This window comes from Anas acuta, chromosome 22 (assembly GCF_963932015.1).
Source record: "Anas acuta chromosome 22, bAnaAcu1.1, whole genome shotgun sequence".
NCBI classification, from domain to species: domain Eukaryota; kingdom Metazoa; phylum Chordata; class Aves; order Anseriformes; family Anatidae; genus Anas; species Anas acuta.
In genome coordinates, this window is record NC_089000.1 from 1,390,843 (window position 1) to 1,408,706 (window position 17,864).

Genomic DNA, 17,864 nt, shown 5'->3' on the forward strand with positions numbered 1-17,864 from the left:
TTCACTGGGTGACATTGGTGGTAGGGTGGTCTTGGAGGGCTTTTCCAACCTTAATAATTCCATGACCAAACCCTGGTGCCATGCCAGCATGAGCCAAGAAGGCATTTTCTCCTTGTCCCAAACAATTTAAATCTTAGTGCCACTGCGCTGGGTTTTGGAGAGATCAGGACAGAAGGCAAAAGAGGGGAAGTTTCTGCTGGATGTTTTATTTTTGTTGGCAGGTCCTCCTGGCAAGGCAATCACCCAGCCCTGCCCTCTCCCCGGGGAGGAGGGAGGCAGCTCTGCAACAACGAGGAAAACAGTCTGCTTTTGTGCCCAGCCCTTTCTCTTCCTTGGCTGCCGAAGGATTTACCAATTAAACGGTTGTTTCGGGTTCTAAAACCACTAATCAGATCTGCCAAAAGCCTTAATGAGAGCTTTTCACTTCCCTTCCTCTTTGTTTTATTTTTTTTTTAAAGGTTCATTAAAGATCCACAAAGGATGGAAACGAGTTTCTCAAGCCACGCTCCTTGCCCCAAAATAATTGCCCGGGCGGCTCTCGCCCAGCCTTCGCCGCCGCTCACTAACCTGCCGTGCTGGTGGGAACTGGCGGTCAGACACTTTTCCCTGGGAATTGTTCTGCTCTTGTTTTCCCTTTCTCATCCCCCCTCCCCTCCTTTTTTTTTTTTTTTTTTTTTTTTTTTTTTGGTGCATTTGGGCCTTTTTCCCCATTTTTTCTTTGTTTTTTCCTATTGTGCATGCGAAGGCAAAGAGCCCTTGGACAGAGGAAGGTTGGAGCACGTTGGGTGTGACTCCATCCTCGACCTCCAAAATTCTCCTGGACATTTAGCTGCTCTCGTTATGGTTTCTCTTGCTGTTCCCAGCCTCAGAAACAAACCTCTCCCCAAAGAGCAGAGCCCTTCAAGGGTAGCAGATGGCTGATGAGGAGGAAAGTCGTGGGCAGAAGGATGCAAATGATCTTGGATGTCTTTGCAATATTCATCTCATCAAGGCCGTGCAGCTGGGGAAATGCATCATCCAACTTGGCTTGTTGCAGGCTCTTCCTCCAAGATCACCCAGGTTTTGGGTGTTTAATGAGGGTTTCACCCTATTTTAACGCTATGTGGTCCCTATCACACATGCTAACAAATCATTAAAGCTCCATAAGAAGTGTTTTGTAACACGAGTGAGACTTTTCTGGAGATACTGCTCCAAAACTGAAATTGCACCGTGTCCGTGGGCAGTTCTGCAATATCATCTCCTCCAGCAGCTGGAACAAACCCGCAAATTTCAGGATGTCAGGATCACTCCTGGAACTGAAATTCCATGTTTTGACCAACACTAATTACGGGGTGTCACCATGTGCTGCTTGTGTGATCCGCACATGTCGGTGCTTCTAAGATCTCCAGAAAACAACAATTTCCACAGTTTAGCTTTCAAAAGTTGGGCTTATTGCAGCAAGAGGATCTGCCCACATCTTCCTAAAAGAGCGTCTTGCTCCTGGACCTGCTGGCAGCTGTTCTAAGTAGGCAAGGACGGCACGGTGCTGAGCAGATATATTTTAATATTAAAGGAAAAACCATAATAACATATGCAGGAATGACAAGGAGTTCCTCAAAGCTACTTATCAGCTGCAAAACTTCCCCAGACCTCTTCAAAACTGCAAAACTCTGCTCTCAGATGAGCATATTGCACATTTAATTCTCTCTGCACAGATTTCCTCTGCATTGCCAGGCGGCTTAAGATACTTTAATGTGTGCAGCAAAGGCTTGTGGTGACACATGTAATTAAGTCTTGCAGAACACCCTTCAACAGTACAGATCAAAGCAATTTGCAAAATAAATGTGTGTCATTATCTCAACTTTACAGGGAAACTGAGGCTTAGAGAGGGGAAATCTCCCAGCAGACAAAGGCTGGAGGCAGGGGGGAAAAGCAGGATTCCCAAATCCCCGTTTTGCTGACGAGGCGAAACTGTAGAGCGCTGAAATTCGTGAGGAATGTGTTTGGTACACTGCAGTGAAGGCTCCAGAGCGGGGTATATTTCAGCTAGAAAGAAGAAACAGACTGAGATGCAGACAGATTCTCCCCTCAAAATGACGTCTTGAAAGAGAGACTTGCTGTATAGGAAGCTATTTTAAGGAGAAAAGACAGCATTTTACAGTGTTGGTGCAAGGAGCCCCATCTAGCATGAACGAACTCCTTCTGTCTCCAGTTCTCGTGCTATGAATTGGGGTCACCCAACCTGTTTGCAACCCGTGGCAGCTTCCCCAAAAACTTCCGCTTGCTGCCATGCTATGGCACCTCCAGAGACCACATCTCCAGGGTGACAAGGAAATATCGGCTGCACCTACGTGCTGCCGTGCTCAAGGCTCGCCATGGCCACGTTGGCCAAGCAGGAGTGGAACACACCCGAGTGGTCCCTCAGGTCCCCATTTGGTGACCCTTCATGGTGGTGATGGGCTGCAGACAAAACTTCGTGCTCTTGCTCCTCCTTGAGCTGGATCTACCACTTGCCCACCCAACGCTTTGTTTCCAACAGCCCTCGGTATAGCACCCCTGTGCTTTCTTTGCCGTAATTAAATTTTGCTTTGCAATCACACACACACACACAAAAAGCCTCCTGACAACCAGTGAAAAATAATTAGCGGCACATTGTGTCATTAAACACTAGACTTTAATTAAATTGCATAGAGATAACTGCCTCTAACGACTGGAAGTCTGGAGCCTCAAGACAGCTGAGTACTCAGCAGAATGGAGTAAAACACCTCATAAAATAGACGAAAGTCGGGTCCTTTCCTCTGGTTGATAAAGCACCTGCCAAAACAGGGCATCACATTGCAACTTCCACCTGAAAATAGCTTATCATCCCTTTTCCTTCCCTGCTTTTTATCTCTTTGGAGCTAAAGGGCATTTGTCAGGGCGAGTATCACCCTGGGAGGAGGAGCTGCTCTTCTCAAGTTGGCTTCTCTGTGTTTGGCAACTTTTTTCAGCCCCTTGCCTTGGGAAAAGAGGTTTTCCCTTGGCCGTGGGGTGGTTGGACCTGGACTAACCATGACAGCAGCTCTGTGGAGGTGACCCATGAAATCTGTCAGCGTGATGGGTTGGCTTCTTGGAGTGTCTAGGGCACCATATCTTGTTGCTTGCCCACGTCCTTAATGGCCTTGAGCTTTTCTACTTGAGATTTCCAACTGCTCCTGATCCATTTTCAAGGTCGTTTGGGATCCCCTCACATCTCTGACCCCTTTTCTGGCCATGCACCAGCTTTGCTGCCCACCTGCAAGTCTCCCTGCTCGGGGACTGTTGGGGTGAGATGGTGCCGCTCCTCCTGCTTGCAAACTTTGCGGGGTGTCTGTGCACGTTTAGTGGGCAAAAAAGGGACAGTTGGATAATATAGGGTGCAGAAAGTGCTCCCAGGCTTGCACTTGCTTTTTGAGCCAGGAAACATTACATTTTTCTAGGATTTTTGCCTTGCCCTAAATACAATTGAGATCCCCCCCATTGTTGGCCCACCCTGATGTTTTATGCTGACTTCTCCAAATGCGGGCACAAAGCACAAGCCTTCTTCCGCCGTGAAAATTTAATTACTGCTTTCTCGCATGTTTCTGCCAGACCTATAAAAAGAGGCTTATCAGAAGCGATAAGCCCGGCGTCCTCGGAAACCGCACCGTAACTCAAGCACAGAGCAGAAATGCAAAGGGGCAGCTCCTTTTGTGGCCTTTTTCCAACCACCTTTTGCTGGCAGTGTTACAGCGAGGCACTTTGACAAGATGCAAATGCCCAAGATTTCCTTTTTCCCCTTTTAAATAAAGTAAATATCATTAAAATTCAACCGCTTCTCCATGGCTTTTCGCTCTATCTTCCATCCTCACCTCTTCCAGCTGGAGTAACGTATTTTCCCCCTACTCCTTTAGTTGTCAATCAAGACTTCTGTTGAGAGGTTTATTTTTAAGCGGTCCCATTGCTGGTGCGAAGGAGCTGAAAGGATCTGTGTTGGACACTGCTGGTGGCTCTTTACTTGCTATCACGTTGTCCCTGAAAGCTGCCCCTTGCCTTCACCAGCGAGCAGATGTCTAACAAAATCTCCAAGGAGAGCAAAAATTGAATAGAGAAAGCAATAGGAAAGAGAGAGACCTCCGAGAGTGCATTTTCTGCAGATTCCTCAAGGTGTTTTTCCTCCTCGTAAAACTGCGCTTATGGACCAAGGTTGTGTCTCCGAAGCAAACAGCCGTGTGCCGGGCAGGGGTTGAGGATGTGCCCGGAATGGGGATGTCTGATAGCAGAGCTCAGCATTGGCTGTGAAACAGCTTGAAGAGGGCAAGGTCTCCTCTAAAAGGCTTGAAAACCCATCGAAAAGCAGAAATCTCTCTTGGCTATCACTTCACGCTTGAGGCAAGGGGTCGCACAGAGCAGTTCACTCCCAGCCCCTCTTGGCTTCCTCCCCGCGCTAGCTGGATCACGCTCTTTCCCTTTTGTCTCCTCCTTGTTTCATGGCAGGTTTCGGAGGCTCACTTTGATTTATTATTGCTGTGTTGTTTTTTTTTTTTCTCAAATGTGCCAGAAACGTGGTGCTCCTGCTCCCCACTCCTGTTTCACCGGGGCCAGCAGCAGGGTGTGAGCTCTCCGCAGCACAGAATTTACTATTTATTGTTTTCCGTTTGAAACGCTTCTTATGAAAAACACTTTTTTTCTTTGTCTCTGCAAAAAATACATACATATATATGTATGTATGTATATACTGCTTGTTCCTCTGTTTGAAGCAGAGATGTGCATGTGTTGGGGTACAAGGTGGGCTCAGCAGGACCTGGCCATTCTCCTGCATCGTTTAAGGCCAGCTCTGTGTGTTTTTCCTTGAAGAACTTGGCTGCTGGCACCACAGCTTGTGCTGAAGCCGAATTGTGCATCCAGTCAGCCAAACCCCTACTGTCTTGACAGTGCAGTTGTTTCCCTCTTGTAAAATCTGTCTCTTTCTCAAGGTCATTTTTAGGCTTCTCAAAGCAACGCTTGGCTGCACAACCTTTACCCGTGAGGCTTCTCCCAAACTGCTGCAAACCAAGTGGGGTGGCTCCGATGTGTGGCTGAGTTTCTGTGCTGGTGCAAAACGTTGCTGCCTCTGTGCTTTTGCTAGAAGGTGTTTTTGGAGGGATTTGCTCCTGTAGGAGCGATCTGGCATGAACGGGGCCTTGTGGATGTCCTCGAGCTCCGGCTGGGACGGGCAGCGTTGAGCCATCTGGCAGGCTTTGCATGCAGGCAGGTAGCTGGCAAGGGCAGCACATGGTGCTTTCAAAGGGAGGGGAATAAAAAGGCACTTGGATCAGCCTTGCAAAGTTTGTGTTGTGTACTAGAAAGTCTTTTTTTTTCTTATGCAGGGTTGGTGCAAACGCTTTCTTGCAACCCTTGCCCTGCAATCTACTGCTGCGGAGGGCAAGAGTGCCAAATGCAGGGGCTGCTTTCAGCACTGCACAGGGATAACCCCTTGAACTGGGGGTCTGGCTTTAAATCTGAGCTGCTCACCTATTTCTGCCCTCTGTACCGACCTCATCGGGGAAGAGTTTTCTTTGGTTTGGGGAGATTGGGATGAAAATAGGGGAAAACTCGTGTGCTTCTGACCAGGGAGTAATAAGACAGTACAAGCATTTGCCTGCCTGTGCCCATATCTATGTTTGCTCGGTGTTTTATTTACTTCATCTCACCCAAGGGGGGAAAGGTGATTTGTTCCTTGGGGGAAGCATTTATAAAGTCTTGCCTGCCTTGGAAAAACTCGTCTCTGAAGAGTGATTGCCAGGATTGGACTTATTTATCCAAGAGGAGAGCCTGGTAGAAAGGATATTATGGGTCTGTGAAATACAAAGTAGAGGAAAGATGAAAAATCAGGTGCCAGCAGTCCTGTAAGAGGAGAGGAGTGGGTGACTGAGGAACATTGCAAAAACCCTCCAGGGAAAACCTGAATTGATAAAAGAAACATTTCATGCATCTGGTCCGTAATGAGACCGCGTGCTGCCCCACTCCAGTTGTCGATGCTTCCTCTTCCAGCTCCCTTAAATCCAGGCCAGTGGGTGCTACAGTACAGCCTCGATTACAAAACCCAGAAAAGTCTATTATTGGGGAAAAAAAAGGTGATGCAAGCCTGCTTTTAGTTGCTGCTCAGTGTGAAGCAGCAAACTGCTTTGATTTGTGCCAATTTCCCCCGTTTCTGATGCTGAACCGTGTAGCAGCATCTCATATCAGATTTGGGAGCGGGCGAGGGGGCTGCCCCCTGTTTTACAATGAGCAAAGCATCCCCGCTCCCTCCCTGATGCCTCCAAATGCATTTCGTTATGCTGTTTCCATGCAAACTTCAGCGCAAGTTTATTCTGCTCTTCTCCAGGTACTTGGCAGTGAATGGATTTAATACTTAACCACAGCCTATTCGCACACCTCACCTGCCCGAGGAGACACAGGGAGCGATTTGCATATTTATTAAATATCTTTTTGCAGGATACACAAACCGCAGCATTATGTCTTGCTCGCGGTGCTGGCAGGTGCAGGCTGGGGGGAGAAATGCACCGTAAAAACTGTGCAGGAAGCCTTGAAGGCAAAACAGGCAGCGGTGCCTGAGCAGCCAGGGTCTTGCTTTTGCTCCCCTCTGCGCTGTGCTCAGCATCTGCCATGGGCAAGGGTTGTGGGCAGAGATGCAATTATTTTTTCCCAAATTTGGCCACAATTCTCACATTCTGGTGTAGTAGAGACAAACTGTGGAATCCTCTTGGTCCTCACCAAAAAAAAACCTTCTTTTTTTTTTTTTTTTTTTTTTTTTCTTCTCCTGAGGAAACCCCTTCCCTGTGATTGCTGCGTGTCCCTCCTCTTGCCCCAAACCTGAAATTCGGGACCGGGCTGGTTGGTTGTCCCAAAGACCCCACTCTGAGTTTTTTTTTTCCAAAAAACATCCTTTCCCCTACCCTCACCCATCCCTTGCCACTCGGGAGGCTTGTGCTAAGGAGATGCTACAAACCCCATGTGTGGGCTCGTGTTGCTCACCTGGATGTTAAGCAATCAACCTACACGTCCTCAATCCAGGCTAAAAACATGCTTTTTTTGCCCTCCTGCTCGCAGGAGCACTCACTAACCCAGCTGCTGCTTGCATAATTCACCTTTCTTCCAAGGCACACCAAGCAGAAAGCAAATAAGTTGCTGCTGGGGTTGGGGGAAGCAAGCACACAAACAAGCAAATCCCATTTGCACCTTAGGGAAGGAGCCTCGGATGCGTGGAAATAAATGGAAAATGTGGTTGCAAACTTTACCCGAGCCTGAATTTCACCTGTTTGTGTCAGCACGCGTTGCCTGTTATCTGTATTTCTTGCCGGGTGATGGACAGGGCTTGAAGTCAGCATCTAGAGCAGAAAACAAATGCTCTCTTCCGAGATGGATGTATGCTCCCCGCTCCACAAAACATATTATGTGCCCAAGGTGATACAGACATTGTAAGAGCTCCCCTGACAATATGTAAAAATTTATAGTTGCTTCAGACCTGTTCTCTGTGCACTGCAGATTTATGGGCTGGGGAGGTAAGGCTGCATGAAAGTAAAGTGGGGAAGGGGCTGCACGAAGAGGGGGAGAAGGAGAAACATTTGGGTTTTGCAGTTGGCGCGGCTCTGTCCCAGTAGCGATGGTGGCTTGGCGCAGATGTGCGTATGAATTGCAGCAAAAAGAGAATTTATTTTTTTTTAAAGCTATTTTTCCTGAAGGTTAGGGGCAGTTCTTTCAGGCTGTGGATTGTGCGTATTGAGCTGTAGAGGGAAGCAAACTTTGTAGAATGGGATGTGGAGAGAGCTGAGGCGGTTTGGATGGGACATGAAATGAAAAGACGGAGGAGAGAGGCTTGGGCAGCACTGTTTTTGCAGGGTTTTTAACACCCAGTCCCACACACACTGGCATCTCTGTTGGAACAGAGCACAGCAGCTGTTTGCTCCTGTGCTGGGAAGTGCCTTGAGCTCTCCCCAAAAAGCCGCTTGTTCCGATGCATCCCAGGCTTGTCCTCCCTCTGTGCCCTTTGGTGGGGATGTGCTTGCAAATACCCCTCTTAACATGCAACCTGTGCTGCATAAGCCCTGGCTCAGCCTCCCCAGAAATGCAAGCAAGCACCCAAATCTTGGGCACAGCAGATGCCGGATGCAAAAACGACCTGACAGCCTTTTCACTTTGTGCAGCGGAGGCGAGCAGCAGCAATGAGCATCGGTAAATAAATAACAGAGATCTCCGCGCCGCGGACGGCGGCGGGGCTGGATTCTGCTGACCCTGGTATTGTTGCTACCTGAAGGGAAAAGGGCTCTATAAAATATTGAAAAAAAGGTAATAGAAAGCCAGACAGCATGACTAATGGCATGGAGAGGGAGGTGGCTGGGTGCTCCAAGCACGCCCAGCATCGCTGCTTGCTGCGTTTTGCAAAGCTCGTAAACGTGGCTGTGCAAGGAACAGTGCAGCGGGGGAGACACTCCCAAAATATGTTGGCAGCCCAACTGCCGGTGGTTTGCAGCCATCTGCAGCTGCCCCTGAAGCGGGTGGAAGCCATGCTCAAGCTTTTAATTTTAATTTTTTATGTTTTATTTTTTGGTTCTGTGCTGCGATGTAGATAAGGCCATTAAAATGTTTCGGGAAACAAAGTGTAACAAGATGCACATTCGGGGGGGGACTAAACAGGGAACCATGTACGGGTTCGAGGCAGCTTAAAGCCCTCTAAGAAGTCCCAGAGGAAGTGGCTTTTGTCCTGTCCGCGTGTCCGTCTGTCCTGTGCTGTTGCTTGAGGTTGGAAACGCGTTGCACAGGCTGGGCTTGGGCTGGTGAGATGCCTGCAGGGATTTTCCCCATTGCATCGGGTTTTAGTGCAAAACTCAGAGCTTTGCACTAAAAGTTTCCTCTGTGCACGTGGCCCTGGCCACAGAGATGGGAGTTTTATTGATTTTTAACAGCTGCCAAGTCCCAGCTCTGCAGAATAGGGCTCGGGCTTTTCAAATGCAGTGCTTCAGGCTTGCTCCAGTGGCACGGACAATACCCCTCCTCTCTCCTTGCATAGGTCCTGCTAATCACAGCAAATATTTTTTACCCCTTTCTTTGTGCTTTTCTGGGCACCTCCAAGATCCTTGAATGGCGGTGGTCCCCAGGGGCTCACAACTTACCCAAAAAGACCTGGGAGGCTGCAGGTTGCCTTGACTGAATGCTGGCTCCCTCCTTTACCCTCTCAATTACATGATAATGTGTATTAAAATTACAAATGTATTTATAGTCTCTATTTTCTCCCCCAACTCCACGATTTTTCTTACAGCTCATCCACTGTAACAAATTTGACTTCATAAAGCGAAGGCATGGGTTGTTATTACCTTACAGAAATAAACGGGAACCGCCGATCTTTATTCCCAGGCCTGGCATTTGTCTCCTTGAATGCTTAATGTGGTTTTGGTTGACACTTCGGATTTGTTCCAGTCACTAAAGACAGCCACAAGCTCAGCTCAGGGGGCTCAGGTCGTATTTTCTCCCTCTCCTCACTCCTTGCAATGGATATCGCTTGCAAACCCCATGTTATTTACTCTCTGGAGGGATGCCACATTGCAAACCCCACACTATTTTCTTGCTGGAGGGGTTCTCAGAGGAGGAGATGGGGATGCAAGCCCTTTTTTGCAGACCTCTGCACTCCTGGGGGGTTATTTTGCAACCCTTGAAGGAGCAGAGGATGCTGCTCTGGTTTTGGTTGGTGCAAGGGCAAGGCAGCTGGCAAGGTATGAGCTGGGAGAGGGCTCGCCACAAATTTGCAAGGGTTGAAAGGGGTAAAAGCCAACAGGACAGACCCAGTGGGGGCTGAAGGGCGTGATAGGGTTGGGATACCCAAAGTCAGCAGGACCTGGGGCACCGTCCCATGAGATGGGATGGGACGAGCTGCAATTCTACTGCCCGTGAGCCCATCTCCACTTCCAACCCAACCACAGCTGCCCCCATCACAGCCAAACACCCCCTCACGCTCACCACCCCAGCACCAAACCAAAATCTGACCAAAATCAAACCAAAATCTTTTTTTTGACACCGGTTGCAAAGCTGCTGTTGCTACAACCCGACACCACCATGCCCCTCCGTGTGCTGGATCCGTCCCCTCTCCTCCCAGGCTGCTTTATCAGCCCCGGCCTCTCTTTTTGGAAACAGCCCAAATGGGCATCCAGGGGCTCCAGCACCCTGGGGCAGCCATTTGGGTGGGAAAAGGCAAAATCCACTGTTGGCAGAGCATCCTTTTTTCATCCCGCCTTATCACAAGATGCTCCATGAAGTCTTTGCTGTAACTATTTTAATTTTTGTGCAGCAAACGTGGAGGTACGACGGGGGAACAGGCAATGGCTGTTTTCTGCTCTTGTTTCAGCGCTTGTTCATTTTGATAATGATTTTCTTGTTTTCTACTCATATGTGGGGGAAAAAAAGCTGAACCAAGCATTCAGTGTGGCTGCCAGCATTGGCAAGATCAGAAAAAGATCCTAAAGTTATTGCTTCGTTTTTTTAACCCATTTTCAAGGCTGAGGAATATATGAGAGACCCTGATTTGGCACTACTGTTGTTTTGTGTTTTTTTTTTTCCTTCTTTTTTTGAACAGGAAGTATTGGAGGAAAAGGGAAAAATGCAGCATTTTTGCCTGCATCTAGCATCGATTGGTAGCAATTAGTTTTGTGAGCCAAAGACTTGGCAAATGAGTTTAAAATTAAAATGCGTGTCATCCTGCACACTGGGATGGAGGAGGGAAACAAGCCAGGGAAAGGGTGCCTGCAACTTTTAATCTTATTTATATCCACCCCTTGGCTGTCATCAGCCTATTTATGCAGCTGTGAAGACGTCCTCTCAAACGTCTTCCATGTATATATATCTGTACATGTGCACTTGTATATTTATATAGCTCCTGGGAGGATTCGTTCTGCAAAGTGATGGGGGATGTTTCACCAGCTGAGGCTGGGCTCCTTCCACCTCCGCTGCATGCAAACTGCTTCTCCCTTCTGGGTGCTTTTCTGGTTTTGAGGCTGCCCAGCGTGGATTTGGAGAGTTTTTAGCATTGTGGGCTGGTTGAGGTGTGCTCGGGATGCACATCCCATTAGGGTTTCCAAAAGGTTCAGAGATCAATTTACATTAAATTGGTTTCTGTTTTCCATTTCCAAGCTGGAAGCCTGGTTTTCCCATGAGCCTGGTGTAAATCCCATGGGATAGATGCTCCCGGGGTGATGGGCACACTGGGAAGAGCACAGCCCCCACAGGCAGTGCAATTTTAGGGCTGGCAGCACATATGGGGGAGAACAGTTGTTCTGGGACGGACAGAAAATGTGAAGGGTTCCTGGCACAGCCCAGGTGTGGGTGAAAAATCCAAGCAGCTTCAGATATTTCATCTCAGAGGCGGCTGAAATGTTTCAATTTTGTGTTTTTTTATCCACCCTCCCCCTTTTTTTTTTTAAGGCAGAAGTGAGGGATTTCTGAAACAAAATGTTCTCTCCAGCTGAAAAACTGAAACCTTCCATTTGCAGGGAGGGGGAGAAAGGCCAAGCTAATCCTTTCAAAATACTCACCATTTTTCTAAAAAACATGACATTCGAGCCCAGAAGACCTCCCCGAGTGACTTACAGTTGTGAAATACTGCAGTGTTTTGAAAACCGGGGGGGTTTTTTGCACTCCCCCAGGTCTTTATTTTGGTGGAAAACAGAAAAATCAGCCTTAATACTGACTCATGGGCTCGGGGGAAGGGATGGGGCTGAACAGATGGGGACGTGCGTGCTGGATTTTGCCTGCATAGCCTGGACATTTCTCCCTCTCCCGTAAGCACATCATGAGCTATAGGATCCCCTTTTGGTGCATAGATATTTATATATCTATATAAATGTATTAAATATATCTGGTGAGGCTTCACCTTGAGTTCTGTGTTCAGTTTTGGGCCCCTCGCTACACGAAGGACATGGAGGTGTTCGAGAGAGTCCAGAGAAGGGCGAAGAAGCTGGTGAGAAGTGAGGGAAGTGGTGGGGTCACCATCCCTGGAGGTCTTTAAAAGACATTTAGATGTAGATCTCGGTGATATGGGTTAGTAGAGGACTTGTTAGTGTTAGGTCAGAGGTTGGACTGGGTGATCTTGGAGGTTTCTTCCAACCTAGATGATTCTGTGAAGAAATCACAGTGCTGCAGCAGCCGATATCTCACACTGGTCTGTACTGGTGTGAACTGGGAGGGACTTCTCCGAACTGGTGGCTGTGGTGGGTTTTTAGCCCTTTAACTCAGCGCAGGATCAGCCTCATTGAGCCATGCATTCTGGGTGGAAAGCTCTGCCTGAACACAGCCCTGTTGCCCTCTTTATTTTTATTTTTAATATATTTTTTTGCATGCAACGTGTGTTCAAAATGCACAGAGCCAAAAAGCACGCTGGGGAGAGAGTCGTATATCAGAGCATTACCGAGAGCGATAATTTAATGAAAGCAAATACCTGGACTCGTGATTACACTGGAGTGGGGAAATAAGGACTTCTTAAAAGCATTAGCCACTGGCACAGATTTATATGAATAATTACGGCCCAAACACCAACCTTGGGAATTATCCGTGGTGGAACCAAGGCAAGGAGCTGGCCTAAATAAAACCCAAGTATTTTGGGGTGTATAATATTGCAGTATCTTGAGGTATATAATACAGTAATTTGGGGGGAATAATACCTTAATATTTTGGGGTATAAATTGTATATCCTCTTCAAGACTTGGGGATAAAAGCACTTCTGTGTGGTGGCTCTGGTGCACGCAAGCACAGCTACAGCTTTGGGTGCTCTGTGGTTTGCTTCTGCCCTTCTGCGTTGCTGCTGGAGCACGTTAATTATAGCATATTAATTATATGGATTAATTAAAACCTGGATGCGGTGAAAAGCCTGGTGCTTACACGACGTGGCCCTTTTGCTCCTCGGGCTTTCCGACTGCCTGACGTGCCGAGGGAGGAGGAAGGCATCGAGGAAACAGCTTCGGTTCCCTGCCGGGGTCAGCACGGCCTGGTCGGAGTGGGATCAGCCAAAAATGAGTGCAGCGGGACGGCAGGGCTCCTCGCCACCGAGACAAGCTCGAGCTGAGCCCAGAGAGGCTTTGAACCAAGGAAATGATGCGCTGGCTCCGGCTCTGAGGAGAACTTCAGGCAGAAATAGCGGACAAGCTGCGTTTTGGGAACACTGCTGTTTCATTTCACAATGGCTTTTTATTGTTAAAAAAGGGATGAAAATAGCTAGAACTTTTGCTACGGCAGCAAAGCAAAGCATTTGGGGTTAAACACAGTGTGTTGGGTTAGCCTACAGTGATGCTTTTTTGCTTTCTGCCTGCTTGCGTTTCTATTTTTGATGGAATGATGCTAGCAAGGGTCAGAGGCCAACCGGCAGTCAGGGCTGGGAAAAGCGGGGGAAGATTCTCCTTTTCTATTGGGAATCAGGTGGGGGTCCATAAATTAAGACCAATCTTCTTTTCTGTAGAGAAAATCGGGCTGTTTGAAGACGGGCAGAGTCTGAGGATTGGCCTTTCTGCTGCATCCACGGCGGCTGATGCTTTAAATCCTGCCCGATGTGCTTCTTCCCCGTGGCAGCACAAAACGTCCCGGTTCCTCCTCTCCAGCCAAGATTCCCCCAGAACTCTCTCTTTCCCATTACATCCAAAAAAAAAAAAAACCAAAAAAAAACCAAAAAAAAGCCACAGGGATGGAACAGGTGTGCAAGGGATCCGATTTCTTTTCGCACCAGGTGTTGAACCAAAGGCAAAGGGAGCATGAGCTGTGTGGGAGCAGTGGCATGGGGTGCATTTTTGCAGCACAAAACGGGGTAATTAACCAAGGAGAAATCCCCATTAATGTTAACGGGAATTACCTGCAGCTAATTACCCCTCTGTGCTATTTCTATGGTTGTGTGAAGCGACTTCATTGCAAGGGCAGGTGCAGGAGGTGCTCACTGGGGATCTGCTGAGATTGTGAAAGCGTTTCCTTGAGTTTTTCAACCTAAAGGGAAAACTTGGTTCCTTCCCAGACCTGGCGAGGACTTTTTTCTGCCAAGGAAGACCTCAAAAAAGCCCATTTTAGGGTTACTTGACTCCCCGCAAAGGGCAGGGGGGGCCGGGCAGCACAGGCAGATAAAGCCCTGTGCTGCTCTTTGCCGATTTCCTCATTAATCTTGATTACGGAGCCCTCGCGCTGAAGTTAATTTTCTTGTAGATGCATATCAGTCATGTAGCTGGGAATCTCTCACACGCTAATGAGGAATCTCAGCCTCGACACGTTATTACTCTGCTAATTAGTACACAGGCTTCTTCTGGAAAGGTCAGGAGAGAGGAGCTGAAAAACTTCTCTTTTCACAGCCTTTTTTTGTGTCAAATCGGGGTCACCGTCTACAGACAGAGGAGACGCCTGCGATTCTCTGCCCTGGATTTAAGACGCTCCCAAAGGGCGCCAGGAACACTGCTTTGGACCTCGTTTTTCGGGCCAGATCCATCCACCAAGGACAGGAAGGGCATCGGCTGCTGGATGAGGCTGGAAGGCAGCGACTCCATCCGCAAACAGGGATTTTCTGTGATGCTGGCCTGTTGCAGCGGGAGCAGGCTGTGGGGAAGCCCTTATCCCAAAAACCAAGCCAAACGCAACCAAACCAGCTCCTTTTGCTCCTTTCCAGGGGCTGTCAGCTGAGTGCCTTCACCAGCCGCTGAATTCACACGAAATTAAAACCCAGGCAAAACCCAATGAAGCCAGACACCCAATCCAAACGGCAATATTTTTTTTCCAGCAATTTACATCACTTACTGTCTCCTCTAATGTCCTGGGATCCGGCTGACGGCCCGCACGCTCCTCGCTGTGTTTTCTTGTGCTTCGGTACTAAATCTGGAGGCTGTCAAAGACGTTTTGCCCGGGGAAGACGGCTCCTTCTCTAAACGTTTTGGGATGCTCGGTTCACGCCTCTCCTGGGTCGCTGCTCCTGCTCGGGGGGGGGTCAGAGCTTTTGCACCCAGAAAGCAGCTGCAGAGCTGCAAGGGGATAAAATTGGGGTCAAGAAGGATTTGCGAGGAGCAGATATCTCACACCTGCCCCCAAACTTCCCCTCTTCACTGCTTTTGTCTGGTGGCCCCACTTTGAGCCTCATCTCTGCCTCTTGACGCATTTCGCCTATGGGCTACGGCATCCAAAGCTGGAAAAAAAAATGCTCCATGCCCCTCCTGAGGAGCACAGAAAAGGGGATGCTGAGGGATGGAGGCTCAGCACAGGAAAGCAAGAGGAGAATAAAGTCTTGACGGAGGCATCTGGGAGCTGCAGCTTGTCCAGGAGCTGACAGCACCCGTTGGGTCAAGCACGGGTGGCTGCGCAGCTCAACTCAGCTTCGCCTTGGGGCTGGCTATTTAGGGAGGTGTCCTCGGGGTTCCCACGTTGGACAGCCCCGTGAGCATTGTTTCTTCCTCCTCCTGTCAGTGATAGTCCCGTGAGACTAAAGAGAATGTGATGCCTTTGAGAGGGGGCTATAAAATCTGCCATCAGATAAAGCGAGATTTGATTTCCAGGCACCCCCACGCAAAAGCACGCCCAGCTTTTCCTGGTGAATGAAAGGCTGTGGGAGAGCAAATCCAGCCCATGCAAAGGAATTTCACCAATTAATTGATTTGATTTAATTTGTTTTGATTTGATTTTGCGCTGACCTATGCAGGGCCCGATTTCTTTTACGGCGGTTGGTTATTTTAAGAAAAAAGCCGTAACCCAGTGGATTTTGTCCGACTGGTGCTGCTGGTTGTGCTGGTCTCAGAGCAGAGGCTGGTTTTTGTGGATGGGACCCCTACAGAGGACGTTGGGGGGTGTTTGCACGAGGCTCGGTGCTGCTGGAAATGAGGGGAGTTCCTGGGATTTTGAGAAATGTCAGGGTGAAGCTGGGGTTGGGGGCTGTGGGGAGAGGTGTCGGGGACACGGGGCAACCCCATGGGACCGGGCAAGCCAAAGGCAAAATTGCAAAAGATAATTTTGCAATGAAAACGCCCAGGAACTAATTAAACGTGGAGAGCTGGATGAAAGCAAGGTCATCTGCCATGGAGGGCCACGGAGGGATGCACATCCAGGCCAGCACATAAATGGGGGGGGGGGACAGCCCCAGGGTCGGATCCTGCTCCTGGGGGCTGCAGGGAGAGGGGAGGCGCTGAATGAAGCCGGAGCGAGCCCCCTGCGCTAGGGGGATGGCTGCAAACCGCTGCTCTCCGGCTCCCTCTGGCTCTCCCAGCCTGCTCCCCCCAGTCCCTGCCTGCCTCCAGCATCCCCTTCTGCACCCCGCACCCCCCCCACACTGAGCACCCCCGTACAAAGCACAGCCCCCCCCCCCGAACCCTTATATTCCGCTCCCCCTGCATCCCTATCCAAATCACATCCACCGCCCCCCCCAGCCTCCATACAAAGCACGGCCCTTCCTGCACCCCTATACAACGCGCAGCCCCCCCGCACCCCCATATAACGCACAGCCCCTCCAGCCCCCCCCCGTCCACCGCCCCCCCCCATCCAAATCACGGCCCTCCCTGCCACCCCCCCATCCTAACCACAGCCCCCCCGCCCTCCCCATCCTTTGCCCACCCCCCCCTCCATCCAAGCCACGGCCCCCCCTCCGCCCCCAGCCCCTCCCCGGGGCCGGACCGGGGCGGGCTCAGCCTGGGGGGGGCGGGGGGGGCCGGCAGCGAGCCGGGCTCGGGCTGCGAGCACTCGGCTCGGCTCGGCGGGACCGAGGAGCGGGGGGGGCACCGAGCCCAGCCCCCGGCCCCGCCGCCATGCCCCACGGACCCCCCCCGGGTCCCTCGTCCGCCACCGCCACCGGGTCGGGGCAGCGGTGAGCCCCCATGGGGCGCCCCCCCCCGCGGGCACCATGCGGACCGTGAGCCCCCTGCCCCTCTGCCTGCTGCTTTGGGATCTCCTCGACCTGGCGCTGGGTGAGTGCTCCCCCCCCCAAAAAATAAAAAAAAAATAAAAAACGGGATTGCTTCTAACCGCCCCCCCCCAGCCCCGGAATAACGGGGGGAGCCGCTCCGCAGAAAGCGTGCGGTGGCTCCGGGCTCCGCATCCCCCCCCCCCCAGGGGTTTGGGGGAGGTGTTGGGGGGTGATATGGGGGGGTAGAGGGGACAGGCACCCGGGTCGGACCCGGTAATAGGGCAGCCGGTAATAGGGTACCAGATTTGGAGCCGCTAGTAGGGCAGCCAAAAATAGGACACTGGGTTTGGACCCCGTAACAGGGTACCCAATGCGGACTTGGTAATAGGGGAACCCGCTGATATGCAGCCAGTTTGGATCTATCAATGGGGTGCCAGGTTTGGACCGAGTATTAAGGTACCCATTAATAGGATGCTGGTTTTGGACCCCTTAGTAGGGGGTTTGTTAATGGGATATTAGGTTTGGACCCATTAATAGGACATTTGCAAATAGATCACCTGTTTTGGATGTGATAATATGGGAGCCCACTAATACAGCGACCTGTTCAGACATATTAATAGGGTACCGGATTTTGACCTAGTAAAGGGCACCCAGTAAGAGGATACGGGGTTTGGACCCGTTACTAGGTCACTTGCAAATAGAGCACTCAGTTCGGACCCAGGAATAGGGCACCCCCACTGGACCCGTTAGTAGGGTACCTGGCTTGGATCCAGTAATAGGGTACCTGCTGGTAGGACACTGTTTTTGGACCCGGTAGCAGGGTATTAAATTTGGACCCGTTAATAGGGCACTTGCAAATAGAGCACCCAGTTTGGACCCATTAATAGGGCACTCCCAAACAAGGCGTTGGTTTTGAACCCATTAACTGGTACAAGCACTAGAGCCATTAACAGGGCACCCATTAATAGGGTACCTGCTAAGAGGACATGCGGGGGCACCCCAAACCCTGCAGGCA

At 50.0% G+C, this 17,864-nt stretch overlaps 1 protein-coding gene and 1 long non-coding RNA gene across 2 annotated transcripts in view; both read left to right on the plus strand.

The window, feature by feature from the left end:
• The first annotated feature begins 13,478 nt into the window (after positions 1–13,478).
• On the plus strand, positions 13,479–15,660 carry LOC137843487 (uncharacterized). The gene is made up of 2 exons (XR_011089553.1): positions 13,479–14,001; positions 14,325–15,660. It is a non-coding gene; the product is annotated as an uncharacterized lncRNA (long non-coding RNA).
• Positions 15,661–16,714: 1,054 nt separating this feature from the next.
• IGSF21 (immunoglobin superfamily member 21) overlaps positions 16,715–17,864 on the plus strand; it is a 36,960-nt gene continuing 35,810 nt past the window's right edge. The window contains exon 1 of the mRNA XM_068658673.1: positions 16,715–16,910. Coding sequence (XP_068514774.1) covers positions 16,847–16,910 — 64 coding nt within the window. The 5' untranslated portion in view covers positions 16,715–16,846. The remainder of the gene's footprint in view (positions 16,911–17,864) is intronic.